Source organism: Macrosteles quadrilineatus, unplaced genomic scaffold, assembly GCF_028750875.1.
Source record: "Macrosteles quadrilineatus isolate MER2022 unplaced genomic scaffold, UCM_ALF_1.0 Scaffold_9__3_contigs__length_116548681, whole genome shotgun sequence".
In the NCBI taxonomy this organism is placed as follows: Eukaryota; Metazoa; Arthropoda; class Insecta; order Hemiptera; family Cicadellidae; genus Macrosteles; species Macrosteles quadrilineatus.
In genome coordinates, this window is record NW_026542602.1 from 10,259,185 (window position 1) to 10,272,661 (window position 13,477).

At 36.3% G+C, this 13,477-nt stretch overlaps 1 protein-coding gene across 4 annotated transcripts in view; it reads left to right on the forward strand.

Annotated features, from left to right (window-relative positions):
* The first annotated feature begins 412 nt into the window (after positions 1-412).
* The window catches only part of LOC129003095 (kinesin-like protein KIF23), a 34,701-nt gene continuing 21,636 nt past the window's right edge, over positions 413-13,477 (forward strand). The window contains exons 1-4 of one of the 4 annotated variants that reach the window (XM_054431330.1): positions 413-569; positions 6,694-6,999; positions 10,047-10,278; positions 11,435-11,593. In XM_054431330.1, coding sequence (XP_054287305.1) covers positions 6,714-6,999; positions 10,047-10,278; positions 11,435-11,593 — 677 coding nt within the window. In that variant the 5' untranslated portion in view covers positions 413-569; positions 6,694-6,713. Of the gene's footprint in view, positions 570-633; positions 782-6,693; positions 7,000-10,046; positions 10,279-11,434; positions 11,594-13,477 lie in introns of those variants that run through there. The other 3 variants (XM_054431327.1, XM_054431329.1, XM_054431328.1) reach the window with 3 other exon arrangements.

Below are 13,477 nucleotides of genomic sequence, written 5' to 3' on the forward strand. Positions count from 1 at the left end.
AGAAGTGCGTACTATGTTTTTAAAGAGACCTGAAGAGGGATATTTTAAATTGTTAATTGAAAATCACCTCCGCTCTGATGAGACCAAGTTTCACTAGTTTCATCTAGTTTTTAACTAGTTTTTATCTTCTTTACTATTGAATCCCCACTTTGATTGTGACATGTCACTAAACTTGAAAACACCACTTATTTAAGTAAACAAAAATTAAGTCAACAACTAAACACGTACTTATTCCAGTAATAATCGCTAGCGACTGCGTCTCCGTCTGCTCCAGGAGCAGTGGTCCGCGTCAGACGCTAGCGTCTCAGTTACAGACGCTGGCGGCTGTAGCGATAGACGCTTCTGGCAAAATAGACTAACCTAAAATAATGCAAAGCAGTGGGCAGCGATTGACGCGGAGCGATAGACGCTGAGCGTCAGACGCACGAGACGCTTCTGGCAAAACGGGCCTTACAGTTCACAGTCAGCAGAGCCAACGCCAATATTTCTGTTCAAGGAAAGGATTTGAATGTTTGTCCTCGTAGGCCTCTTGGTGTCCATATGATTTGGGTTTCTAATAAAAACAACCGGTAAGTTAAATAACATGGTGTTTATTTATTCTATGGTTAGGCCCTAGGCATAAACGGTGTTATAAAAGAATGCCAATGCCAGTAATTTTTTTAGGTTTAAACTTAGGCCTGAATGCTTAACTTACACTTAGCCTATGTACACATTTTGGTTAAGAGGTACAGTTAAGTAAGTAGGCTATTTTAAATCGGTTTGTGATTGTGTTAGGTTCTAGGTTAGTTTCTAGACGTTAAAACTTTGCTTATAAATTGTTACATAGAAGGAAGCTAGGTGTAACTTAGGTCTATGTAGGCCTAGCAGTTGTGAAAGAACATAAAAGATCCAAAAATGTCAACCAGTTTTTTGTTGTTGTAAGCCTTTATTATAATAGGCACTTTATTCTGAAATTGCGACCAAAGAAATGTAAGTAGGTATTTTAAGCCAAGTAAACTTAGGCCTAACCTATAGGCCTAATACCCAAACTGGAGATGATGAGTGTAGGAAGAGTGGCCGGCGTGACCTTGTAAGGCTATTCTTGTTATTGACTACGAATAGGCTACTTGAAAAGACCTGGTTCTTAAACATTTATCAAATGACGTTTTTGGTCCAAAATCTAAACTAATCTTATAAATACCAATAGGGGTACACTTCCATACTTAGCCTATCTGTTGGCACAAACAACCAAATGAAAATATCAATCGATATAACTTATTTATTTTTCTATATCGTTTGGTTAGTTAGGTAAGGTTAACCTAACCTAACTAACCAAACGATATATTGAATTAAACAATCAAATAATCAATAATTGCTCATTCGGTTGTTTGTGCCAACAGATAACTTAGGCCTGTGGAAGTGTGTACCCACCAATAGCTTTAATTAGGTACCAGTAACTTAACCCTCCGAGCGTCACTCGTCGAAAAATCGACGCGCGACACACTTTGTTTACGGCGAAGGCTCTATGACTGACTGAATCGGATTGAACTGGATCGGGTTAGGTATCGTTCTTTTCGTTATATTCTACGCTTTCTCCAGAGGTCTGTCTCTAAGCGCTTTATGTTCTCCGAGCCGATCATAATTGTAGACGTGCGTATTTGTAAACAGCTAGGTTACCCTCGGACGGATGACTGATGTGTTTTATTACGTTTATCATTGTTTTAGTGTTAAAAATCAAAAGTAGTGATATAGGCCTAACCTTACGTGGTGCATTATAAGAAGATTTAAGTGATTTTGAAGGGCTGGTTGATGATCCTGAAGAAGTAGGTAGTGATATTGATGTAAATTATCTGCCAGATTCCTAGCTATGGTTAGGCTATGCATTCTTAGCTTTGAAACGCTATGTACTGAAATCTGTTTTTTGCCCATAACTTATTTATTTGCAAATCTACTTCCTTATATTATTATATATGCCTATTTGTAATCCTCATAAAATTTAGAACAAAGTGGCTATTTTCAAATATTTATAGGCCTATAATTTATACAATTTCATTGAGCGCAAACTTATTTTTTTTTTTGAAAATTTTCCAAAATATTTTTTTTTCACCTAAAAATTTTTTTTTAAACAAATGTTCCTTATGTTTTATGTATAATATTGAAGCCCATGATTTTCCAAACAAAATGGTATATAGAACAGTAGCCTAGAATTAACATTGTTTTAAGCTTCTCAGATCCGTTTTAATAAAACCTTGCAAATGCGCCAAAAATAGGCGGACATTAAGGCCTAAACTATGGACACTCGGAGGGTTAAGTTATGGTTTTGTTTTGTTTTTGTTTACTTTCGGGACTAAAACTTCATTTGTTTTAAAAATTAAGTTATGTTTAGGCCTATCATCTATACCGGGTCATTTCTGGTATTCAGGTTAACTTAGTTAGAAATTAAAGTCTAAGAATTGAAAGTGTTTTTAGAGGTTTCAATAGTGTTCCATAACTTGTAACGTTGAGTAAGTCAAACCTAGGCTTAGGGTACTTGGAGGGGATGAAGCTTAAGTTTAGGGTCTATATGTCTAAAAAGTAAATCACCCTATTTTTGAAAAAAATATCTTAACCTTAAAATAAGTTATGCAGGCTTACTGAAAGTATGCCTAGACCTATTTGTAAAGAGATACTTAGGGCTTCTAGATTAAAAAAGAGTAGGCTAGCCTAGGCCAGGGGGAGGGGTGCTCTGGAATTTTTCTGGGGACATCTTTCTGCTAGCTGTCATAATGAACGTATTAATTTTATAGACAGCCCGAAATAGCATTTTTAAGTACCTAGTTCTCTATAAACGCCAACAACATGCCTACGGTAGTGTAATATTTTACTTGCTACATAGGCCTATGTTTCGGCGGTCTGTAGTTTTCGTCAGAATAGGCTATGTTACAAACATTAACACAAAACTGACAAAACAATTACAGATAGGCCTATCAATTTACGAATTGTACATTGCCACGGGCAGGACTGGAAGTTGACTGAATCAGGTTATGACGGACTAACGTGGACTCTGGATTGTCGTCTGCGTTATTGACTATTGTTGTGACGGAGGAGAGTGTTGAAAATATAGGCTAATAGGATTCATCCCTATAAGTTTTAATTGAATTTTTTCATTCAATTGTTGTGTGCTGTCCCTAGTTAGGCCTATATGTCTTTTTTATATTTAAAACTAGGCCTATGTATTCTAAAGTAGGCCTATTTAATAAAGTTCCTTTCCTGTAGTAATGTAGAATGCCGAGACCATCATTTATCCAGCATATGGAGGTTATTGTCAATCATTTTAAGAACTAAAAACTTAATTATGAATCCCATTATGTTTTCAAAACTCTCCTCCGTCACTAAAATAGGTTAGTTCAATATCAGCTTTTAATTTATCATTATTAATATAACGCAATCCTGGGGCTATTACAAAATGAATTCTAAGATTACTTTGCCGCAAAAATATTCTGTGCTGGTGGTAAGGTATTGTGGGTAGCCTATTTTGTCCGGCAATTTTCGTAGAAGGCAGCCTGGGAGTGGTGAGCAACCCCTCCTAGTCTGCCCTATTTTGTGACTTTGTTTTCAATATAGGCCTATGTCTGATTTTGAAACAACCTTAAAGTGGTTTGAATTCTTAAGCCCTGTAAAAATTTACATTACCGTACCTAATAAAGTAGCCTACTGTGTTGGAGTAGAGTAGTGCACCGAGTATATTGTTGAACGTTTTGAAGATGTTGTCTGTTGCAATACTGAGAACATGTTGGTTAACAATTAATTCAGATTCTGAATTGTAGGCCTAAATTGAAAAGTTCCAATCCGTCCATTAGTTAGAAATAATTTTGTGTTGTTAAATGACGTTTTCTATTTAACATCATTTTGATTGTAAGCAAGTTTGTTTTTCTTTACCTCAACCTTACTACTAAATACTTGAAATCTTTGTTTTTTGTGGTAAGGAGAAATTGCCAAGTAAATTGGGGAGGGGGGTGTAAATAGAGGGCAGTATAAGATGGAGGGGGGGGATGGGTAGGCTACCTCTGGCCTAGGCATAAGTGAAACTAACTGCTAAGTTTCATTGAATCTATTTAATACAAGGTTTTCTTTGTTGTTCATTGATCTTACTAAGCTAATAATAGGGTTGATCAAAGTCAAATCTTTATTCCATTAAGAAAAAAAAACAATTCAATAGGTAGCCAACAAAATGATATTTTATTCTAATCTGTACAAGTAAGAAGTGCAATACAAAAGGCATACAGTCTGAAAATAGTCAAAGCAGTAAAACACACAGACACAAAAAAGTGAAAACTGAGAGATAACAATCAATACAATACAGGGTGAAACCCGTACAGTACACAAACTAACTTAAACTCAAACAGGAAAGCTACTACCATCGTGAAGCTACTACTTAAAACTTGGCTACCTACTATACTTACAGTATTCTTGGGGGTGGTGAAAATATCATCAGTGAGTGGATTTGCCAATAGAAGATCTCGGAGATTGTTTATGAATTTGGAAAAACTCTGGGTCCAGGCTGAACAAACAATGTGATTTAAAAGTTTTAATCTCAGTTGATCAGAGTTAAGTTGTGACCTAATCTTACAAATGGGGTACCGGTATCTTTTTTATCCTCAGTACCTGGTATTGTGAGCATGATTAATCACCTCTTCTTTAAAAGGATTCCAGACCTTTCTTAACAAAAAAGAAGGAAACAAAGACATATAAAAAGTGTACCAACATTATACCTTTATTTGCAAAAAATTGTTTCCAATCTGCATCATAGTCAGCATTGCATTAAGTTAACCAAGAGTATATTACCTAACTTAGTTCTTTGAATTCCAAAGTAATTTTTCATGTCTAAGATCATAGAAAAAGGTACCATGAAAAAGCTAGGCCCTCTGTAGGTATTTTTTTACTACTTAACACATACTTTGAGATTCCTTAGTAAAAAAATGCCCCTAGACAATTTACAGCAGACAGGTGCAATGTGAGTGCCCCATGTTAACTTGTGTGATACCAAAGATCTTAGCAGAATTGTAATTTTTTAAATGGTTTAAAGATACCTGCATTTAAGTTATATAAATCATTGCTTATGTTGCAACCGGTAGCCTATCAACTCTGTGGAGTCATCTTCAGGCTTCCAAGAAATTATCACTTCATTTGAAGGTCGCCATAGTTTTTAAAAACGAATAAACACGTACTACGAACATTGAACACTGACCACTAGGTTTAACATTTAAAAAACACACACAAAATTACTGAGAAGGTGAGCGACGCGTACCAGCCGGATGTAAAGTCTAGACTACCGTGGTTATGCGTAGGTCTAATGGTCAATGACGTCGCCTTCTTATCTTTTCTCACCGATCATTGTTTTAAGCTGAAAATAATGGATTGAGTTTTTGAGGCATTTAAGGACAAAAAATTGGCCTGGAACCAGACAGAGGAGCTGCTCCAAGGATGGCTTCCTCAAGATTTAGAAGAATGTACGAGAGCAGTGTCATCTGCATAGCAAATGACCATGTGTCCATCTGATGGTCGAGGTCGTTCATCATGATAGAAAATAGCAGGGGCCCAAGGATGGACACCATGGAGCTGCTAAACACCATCGACAACCAGACGAGGCAGCGGGATCAGGCCATTGATAGACAATAAGGATGATCCCCCCCCCCCAAGTACGACGGAAAAAGCTCCAGTCGAACGTCTCTGACACCGTGATGTTCCCCATTGTCAACACGTGAAACAGCAACACGTCACAGTCCACAGTGTCAAATGCCTTACTGAGGTCGCACAGAGGGCCTCCATCAAGACATTATTTCTATTCAAAGGAACCCAAAACGCAGCTTACCATAGCGTCAACTGCATCCTCGGTTGATAGGCCAGTCCGAAAACCGTAACTTACTGAAAGACAGAGAGCAGACTGTTGTATTCAAGATAAGTGTACCTGTACTGACTGAGTGGGGCGTCATCCTGTAATCAAGCTACTAGGAGGTCACGAATTGTGGATATATGTATAGGCATGCACTGTGGATGCGATACTCCCTGGTGTGGATTAACGTCTGCACTTGTGAGTACAACGACTATCCGCAGTACTTTCCTGATAATTAGACCAAATTGTTAATACCAAGGCAAAAATGTGGTTCAGATTCCACTATAAACTGTAGGTCCCTTAGTTGCCATTAGCTGTACGGGCTATTAATTTTACAGCTGTGTCTAAGGAATATGTCAGCCTTAGTCACTAACAAGACTACAAAATCGCGTCACTCATCCTACACTCATCTCCATTCGTACTTGCCTTAAAATACCTACTTTGTATGGTCGCCATTTCCATGAAAAGTATTAATGTACTGCTGTTTTTTAATCAGGGATTCAATTCAAAGATATTAGAGATAACTTAATTGGAACCAAAGAGATTGGCCTTAAGCTCCCAGGCTTATCCCAAGCCCCTTTATTGTGTACAGGCACTACCTTTGTTCTTAAGGGGAGCTGGAAACCTTGTTCTAGACATTGGTTAAAACACACAGATAATTGCAGTACAAAAGAGCTTATGCTAGATTTGACAAAACTACTAAATTGTACTAATGTTACTTGATGAGTTGTTTAACTTTTTTACCACACTCAAATTGTGATCACTGTTTATGTTGCTCAACAGGAACTGAGTTTATGGTTAAGATTTATGATTTTAGGATCCTAACTTTGTTTGTTTTTCAGGTAAATAACGTAAACTAAAAATGCCGACCGTTAAAGAACCAATCCAGGTGTATTGCCGCTTGCGACCGCTGAATGACAATGAGGTGCCTTGCCTCAAAGTTGTATCACCGTCAACAGTCCAGATGTCACCCCCTGAAAATGCTGTCAACTATCAAAATGGATATGTCAAAGAAACACAGCACACTTTTAGCTATGTTTTTGATAGCGATGCCTCTCAAATGACAGTTTTTAACAATGTTGCTCTTCCTTTGGTCGATGGGGTCTTACATGGTAAAAATGGACTGTTGTTCACTTATGGAATTACTGGTAAGTTGAGTTTTAATTTTTTGTTACGTCACTTAAGTCATGGTACAAAACTTAGCTATAGCATTGTGAGTGGGGTCTTCTTAACATTTGAGACTGTGCATTGATTTTTGTGGATATAGAATCATAAACTTATGATATATGGTGTACCTAATTTTTTGTATGGTAAATGTGTCTATGATTGAGTTATAGCTTGTATGTTTAAAAATACTGTACAATAAACCTCAATATCTTTAGTTTTTGCAAAAACGATTGCAGTAGGCATACCTAATGGTTTTGTTAAATTTAGGTACGGTAAGTTAGTGTCAAAGTGGCAAAATTTGTTCAACCATTTTTCTATGAAGTTCAATTTTGATCCAGTGTTCATTATCTAAGTTAGGTTAGTAAAGGGTGGTGTAAAAAATGACACATGGATTTGATTTCAGCTGTGTTTTTTTTTTTTTTTTTTTTTTATGAAACGCAAGATTTGGGGATATGTGATTTTGTAGGCTAGAGCATAGAAGTTTCATTAGAAAGAGCACATTGGCCTATGCAAAGTTAAGTTTTTTACTGTGAAATATTCGTTCAATAATAATTAATATTTATCACAGTTCAAAGTTTGTCCAAAATCCAGTTAAATGTCCCGAAAATGAACACAACACAATTAATTTGTTGGGTTAACTTTTTTTGAAAAACTGGAATTATCATAAAGCAGAAGTTGTGATCATCCTGGTACAGTATGTAATCCGAGAAAATTATCTGCAAGTTGCAATGGGGAAGGAATTTCCGCTGTTCCAAATTACTTTAAAAAAAGCAATCGATAACTTAGAAGAAAAACTTTTACTTCTATAATAGATACACAAATAAGTTTAAAAAATACCCCCGCCGCAGCAAATTTGCAGACTAAGTGAATTTCCATCTGCCGGATTTGATTTTCAATCAATTCTATTTAATAATGGTTTAATTTACCTCTGTCAATATGGTCCTTGCGTGTAGTTTGTCACTACTGCAGTTTCGTGAAGGTCAAAAAGTTAAAACATTTTCCTCACGTGAAGGTCGTCAATTTTTGAAAACACACCGAAAAACACATAACACACGAACGGTACGAAAAAAACATTTATAAACATGGCCAATACATTAAAAACGTTACACACGGGGTCCGGCGCCGGTAGAAGACAAGTCATGACTGATGTGTGATGTTTGATAACAAGTATTACAAACAAAACGAGGGACTGACAATGGAATCGCCTCTTTCCAGTGTTCTGTCAGAACTGTTTTTGAATAAAATTGAAAACAAGTTTCTATTCTCCGATTTAAATTGCTATAAGAGCAAAATCATCCATTACAGCAGATACGTAGACGATACATTTATTGTATTCCAGGGCAATGAAAGGCAGATTAAGCTACTCAGCACATACTTTAATACTTTTCACAAAAACTTGACATTTACAGTTGAAATTGAGAAAAATAAGACATTAAATTTCCTAGACGTTACCATCACAAGAGCAGACAACAGGTTAGATTTTAAAATTTATTGGAAACCTACAACCACTGACCAGACAATTCATTCAACTTCACATCATCCCCATAATTATAAATTATCTGCCTACAATAGCTACGTCCATAGACTGCTTGCCATATCACTAAGCCCAGAAAATTACAACAATGAAGTGGACGGACATATTAAAATACATCGCAGTATCTAACGGATATGAGAGTGCCCTGATCGACAAACTGATTAGGAAACAAAGAAACAAGAAAAAGGATAATCAGATACATACAAAAGAACCCAAAAAATAAGTTAGTGCGGAATATGGCATTGTACTTAATAATGTTCTCAAAAAAGAATTGGCAAAAAACAATATCACAGTTGCTTACAAAACCACAAACAAACTGTCCAGTAATTTAAAAGAAAGACAAACTGACAATAGCGACAAATTAAACAACACTGGAGTGTATAAAATAACATGTAATGATTGCCCCAGTTTTTATATTGGGCAAACATCACGCTCTTTTGCAACTAGATTTAAGGAACATTTACCTAGAAAGAACTCCAAATCAGCTTTTGCCAACCATATCATTGATTCAAACCATAGTTATACCGACATACAAACAAATTTAGAAGTAATGCATACTTGTCATAAAAGTAAATATATGGACACCATCGAGGAATTTGAGATTTACCAAGCAGCTAAAGTACATCCAAACCATATTTTAAACGAACAACTCTCATTCCAGTCTAACATTATTTATAATACCGCCATTCACATCCTGGAACAAGACTAAAGAAAAGGTTCTGATAAGAGAAGTGAGGATGGAGGGGCTACCGACTACGGCACACTTCAGTCATGACTTGTCTTCTACCGGCGCCGGACCCCGTGTGTAACGTTTTTAATGTATTAGCCATGTTTATAAATGTTTTTTTCGTACCGTTCGTGTGTTATGTGTTTTTCGGTGTGTTTTCAAAAATTGACGACCTTCACGTGAGGAAAATGTTTTAACTTTTTGACCTTCACCTGATGATGTGCTCCACGAGCACGAAACTGCAGTAGTGACAAACTACACGCAAGGACCATATTGACAGAGGTAAATTAAACCATTATTATTGTTGTTGTATGGTCCAGAGGCTACCCATCATGCAATTCTATTTAGATAACATTAGTTTTAACGAGTACTTAGGCTAAGTTTGCTGCTACAGGGAGGCAAATAAAGTGTGGTTTTTAGTAGAATATTAATAAAAATAAATAAATTTACCAAGTTTGATCTAGAGATGTAAGTAATCATTGTTTCCCGGCAAAGCAACGGCAACGTTAGACGGTAGGCCTAACCGTATTAACGGCATGCAGCAGGTTGCGGCATCCTGTTATTTCAGCAACGTTGCCAAGAGTTCATTGTCCAGAGTCTGTTGCGTCCCAGCAATAGTTTTTGTAATTTTGTGTTAGACGTTACTAAACACAGTCTTTTTTGTCATTTCATATTGTTAAGATTGCATAGAACCAATCAAATTTATTAAAAAAAAAATCTAGTTAAAGTATTTTACAAAGAATCTACAGTAAATATATATTTTCTAGGCAGTGGCAAAACATACACTATGACTGGAACACCAAGAGAATCAGGTATCATGCCCAGGGCATTGGATGCAATATTCAACAGCATTGGCCATCTACAAGCCAAGAAGTATGTGTTCAAACCTGACAGACTCAATGGTTTTGAAGTTCAAAGTGATGATGATGCAAAAATGGACGGCATCAACGAAATTCACTCTCAAGTTTTGACTTGTAAAACCCCAAGGAAATTTCATAGGTATGGTAGTTTGCAAGTCCGTTGCGCAAGTGAAAAACCAAACAAAAATATGCGCAGTAGCAATTGAAGCTATTGCCCTTGCGCAGGCAGAAGGCAGAACAGCTGTTAGGCTCAATTGGTTGAGCACATTTTCCTAGTGTCAGGTGTAGTTAGAACAAACTGTTATCCATACCCCCAGCGCTGCGCCAGGAATTAGTGCTCACTGTTCACTATATGAAATGTAAACATACTTCTGTAAACATGGCAAGCTGGTTTTTCACTTGTGTAACGCTTTGTAGACTTGTGTTAGTTGTAATTTTGTTAGTATATGAGAGACCGTTTGTGAAACAAAGTTTAATAGACTGGTTTATTTATTTGTAATGTGTAGGCCAACAGTCAATGTGCTTCAATGTGTTTCTAAAAGTTTGAAAATTTAATCGTTTTCAGTGACAGGAAATAAAGCCACAATGGCTGGAAAACCTTTTGGATCAGAAAAGAAAGCTAGTCATCCTTAGGTATTTTAAGTTGTGAAATCCTTTTAGCAAATTTCCCTATAGGGAAGTAGCTTTTGCCGTAAAGCCCCATTCACACGGGGCGGGGGGCGAGTTTACAAACTACACACCGGCTTTTTTACACGTAGCTCATAAAATAGCTCAGTATGAATGACATACACGCCCAAAAGCTGCTTTTAAAAAGCTCTGGAAAAAGTTGACTCAGCGGCTATTTTACACGCCCAATCGCCAGCTTTTGGGCGACCTAGTGTGTAAGCCCAGTGTGAACACAGTTGCTTGTGCTTGTGCGCATGTTATTAGAAGATGCCGTTTGTACCAAATTTCATCAAAATCGTATGATTTCTGCTTAAGTTATGAATGGACACACATATATGAATTTCAACAGATGGTGTTTTGGCCTTTGGGGACATCAAAATGAAAAAAGTAAATAGATCTTGGGTCCTGGTCTTACCATGAGACCCACAGTCATAGTTTATTCCGTATATGAGGAATTTGTTAATTCCCAATTTGGAAAATTTGCTAATATTCCCTATATGGGAAGTTTGCAAAAAAAATAATATAAACACAATAACTAAGCTGCATTGTAAATTTAAATTCCTGTTTGTCACCTTGTCACTGGTTTCTAACAACTTGTGTTTTAATACTTTCTCTTGTTTCTGTTTCAGACAGGAGAGTGATTGGGCCAATAGGATTGCAGAGGAGGTTAAAATAGAAGATGTTCATGAAGACAACATGTACGCTGTGTTTGTAACTTACATCGAGATCTACAACAATTCTGTATTTGATCTTTTGGATGAGAACTTTGAAGAACTATCTAGGGGCAGGTGTGTAGCAAAGTTGACAGACTGTCTTTAGCCTATTGACAATTGTTGGAGCTTGGGGATAGTTGAATTTAATATACAGTCAGTATATTCTTTATAATAACCCCTCAGGAATGGACACTTTTCTGATTTGAAATTAATAGGGTATGTGGCCTGGCTGTACGGAAGCTCCTTTTAGATAATCTAAGGGTAAAATTTTGTAGTTTTGAAAGACAAAATTGAATGTAAATACAAAGATATTTATAGAGGTGTGCGGATAGTGAAATTTCATTTTGGATCGGATAGTTGAGGCTCGGTTCGGATCGGATATTGGGAGGTTCGGATTCGGATATTTTCGGATTCGGATAGTTCGGCGCGGTTAATAATAAGCTGCATATGCATTTTTAACCTATAAAACACTGTAAATTTGTGTCAATAAACTTAAATGACGATTTTGAATCATAGAATTTCAAATTAGCCACGTCCACAGTTTTTCTCTCTTAAAAATCACAATTCACAACATCTATTTTCAAAAGTTGGTTGCTTGAATTAAGTACACTAGCAGCCGAAATCTTCACACAACACTTTAGCTCAGCAGGACTGATGTCAAAACGTTTGGGCTTGTTTACTTGAGGTTATTTTTTATGTTGTTTCCTGGTTCTCACAAGACAAGGAGTTCTATCTCAAGTTTATTTTCACATTGTATTTCCTTACGTTTTTGGAATGAATTATTGGCCTTAAGTGGCATTCTGCGGGTTTGCCAAGTTTATAAAACATCACTAATGCACTAAGCTGGGCTCTAGATTTGATATTGTGGCAAGTTAATTGGGGCAATTAGGCTTTATAACTCTGTAAAAAGTGTGTATCCCTGAATTTATAAATTACATTCTACACTTATACACTGCCAAACATAATTCAGTAGAACCTTGATGAACCGAGAATTACACGAGCCTACATAACTTCATTACCCTAAGTAAAATACCAAGATAATTTTTAAAATTGTATTTGAATAGTATAATCTTAGTTTGTTAAAAATGGATTGTATATTCAACAATTATTGCAGTCCATTATTGTTATGCAGTATGGTTCCAAATTATTGTTTTGGATTTTGAAACATCACATTTAATTTGAAAAAATTAAAGTTGAAGTAGCCCAATCAAGTCACGCTTGTGCAATAGTTTTCTTACAAGCTTTTTCTCCAGACCACTGGGGAGGGGAGGGTCTGATAAGCCGTCTATTGTCCACCCCCAAGGCGGTTCAACCCTCATTAGTGCCGCTCGGCTGCACTCAGTGGGGAACACAATACCACAAATCAATCTTTGAAATTAATAAAAATATTTGGTAATAATTGTTTTATTGATATTCACCTTGAAATTTCAACAAATTTGGTGTAAAATTTGACAAAAATCGGCCAATTTATTAATACAGTACCAATAAAGTACATTGGTAATTAAATAATAGGTAAAAATTAACCGATTTTTGTCAAGTTTTACCCTCTCCTGTGCGCTATGTCACAAAAGCTGATAACGACATGGGTGATTACTGATTAGTAACCATGGCAACTAGGCAACTTGTTGAATGCGTGATGAAGGGAAACCCAAGAAATAGAAGAACAAAGAGAAAGTATACGGGAATATCAATTTATAATTTATCAACGAGCTTCTCTTCTGAAACAGCAATACCGGATGCATAATAAAGGTCAATGACCTAAAATATCATGATTGTGCAATATTGTATTTTGATGTTAAAATTCAAATCATGACAAAAGTTTGTATATTTCCCCTGGTCCCTATCATTTAATATACACAATCAATGCTAAATAATCGTGGTTAGTTCTAATTTTTTTTTTTTTTATTATTCAAAGTTTCTACACAATAAGACAATCCAAAGACAAACCGGGCAATGGAT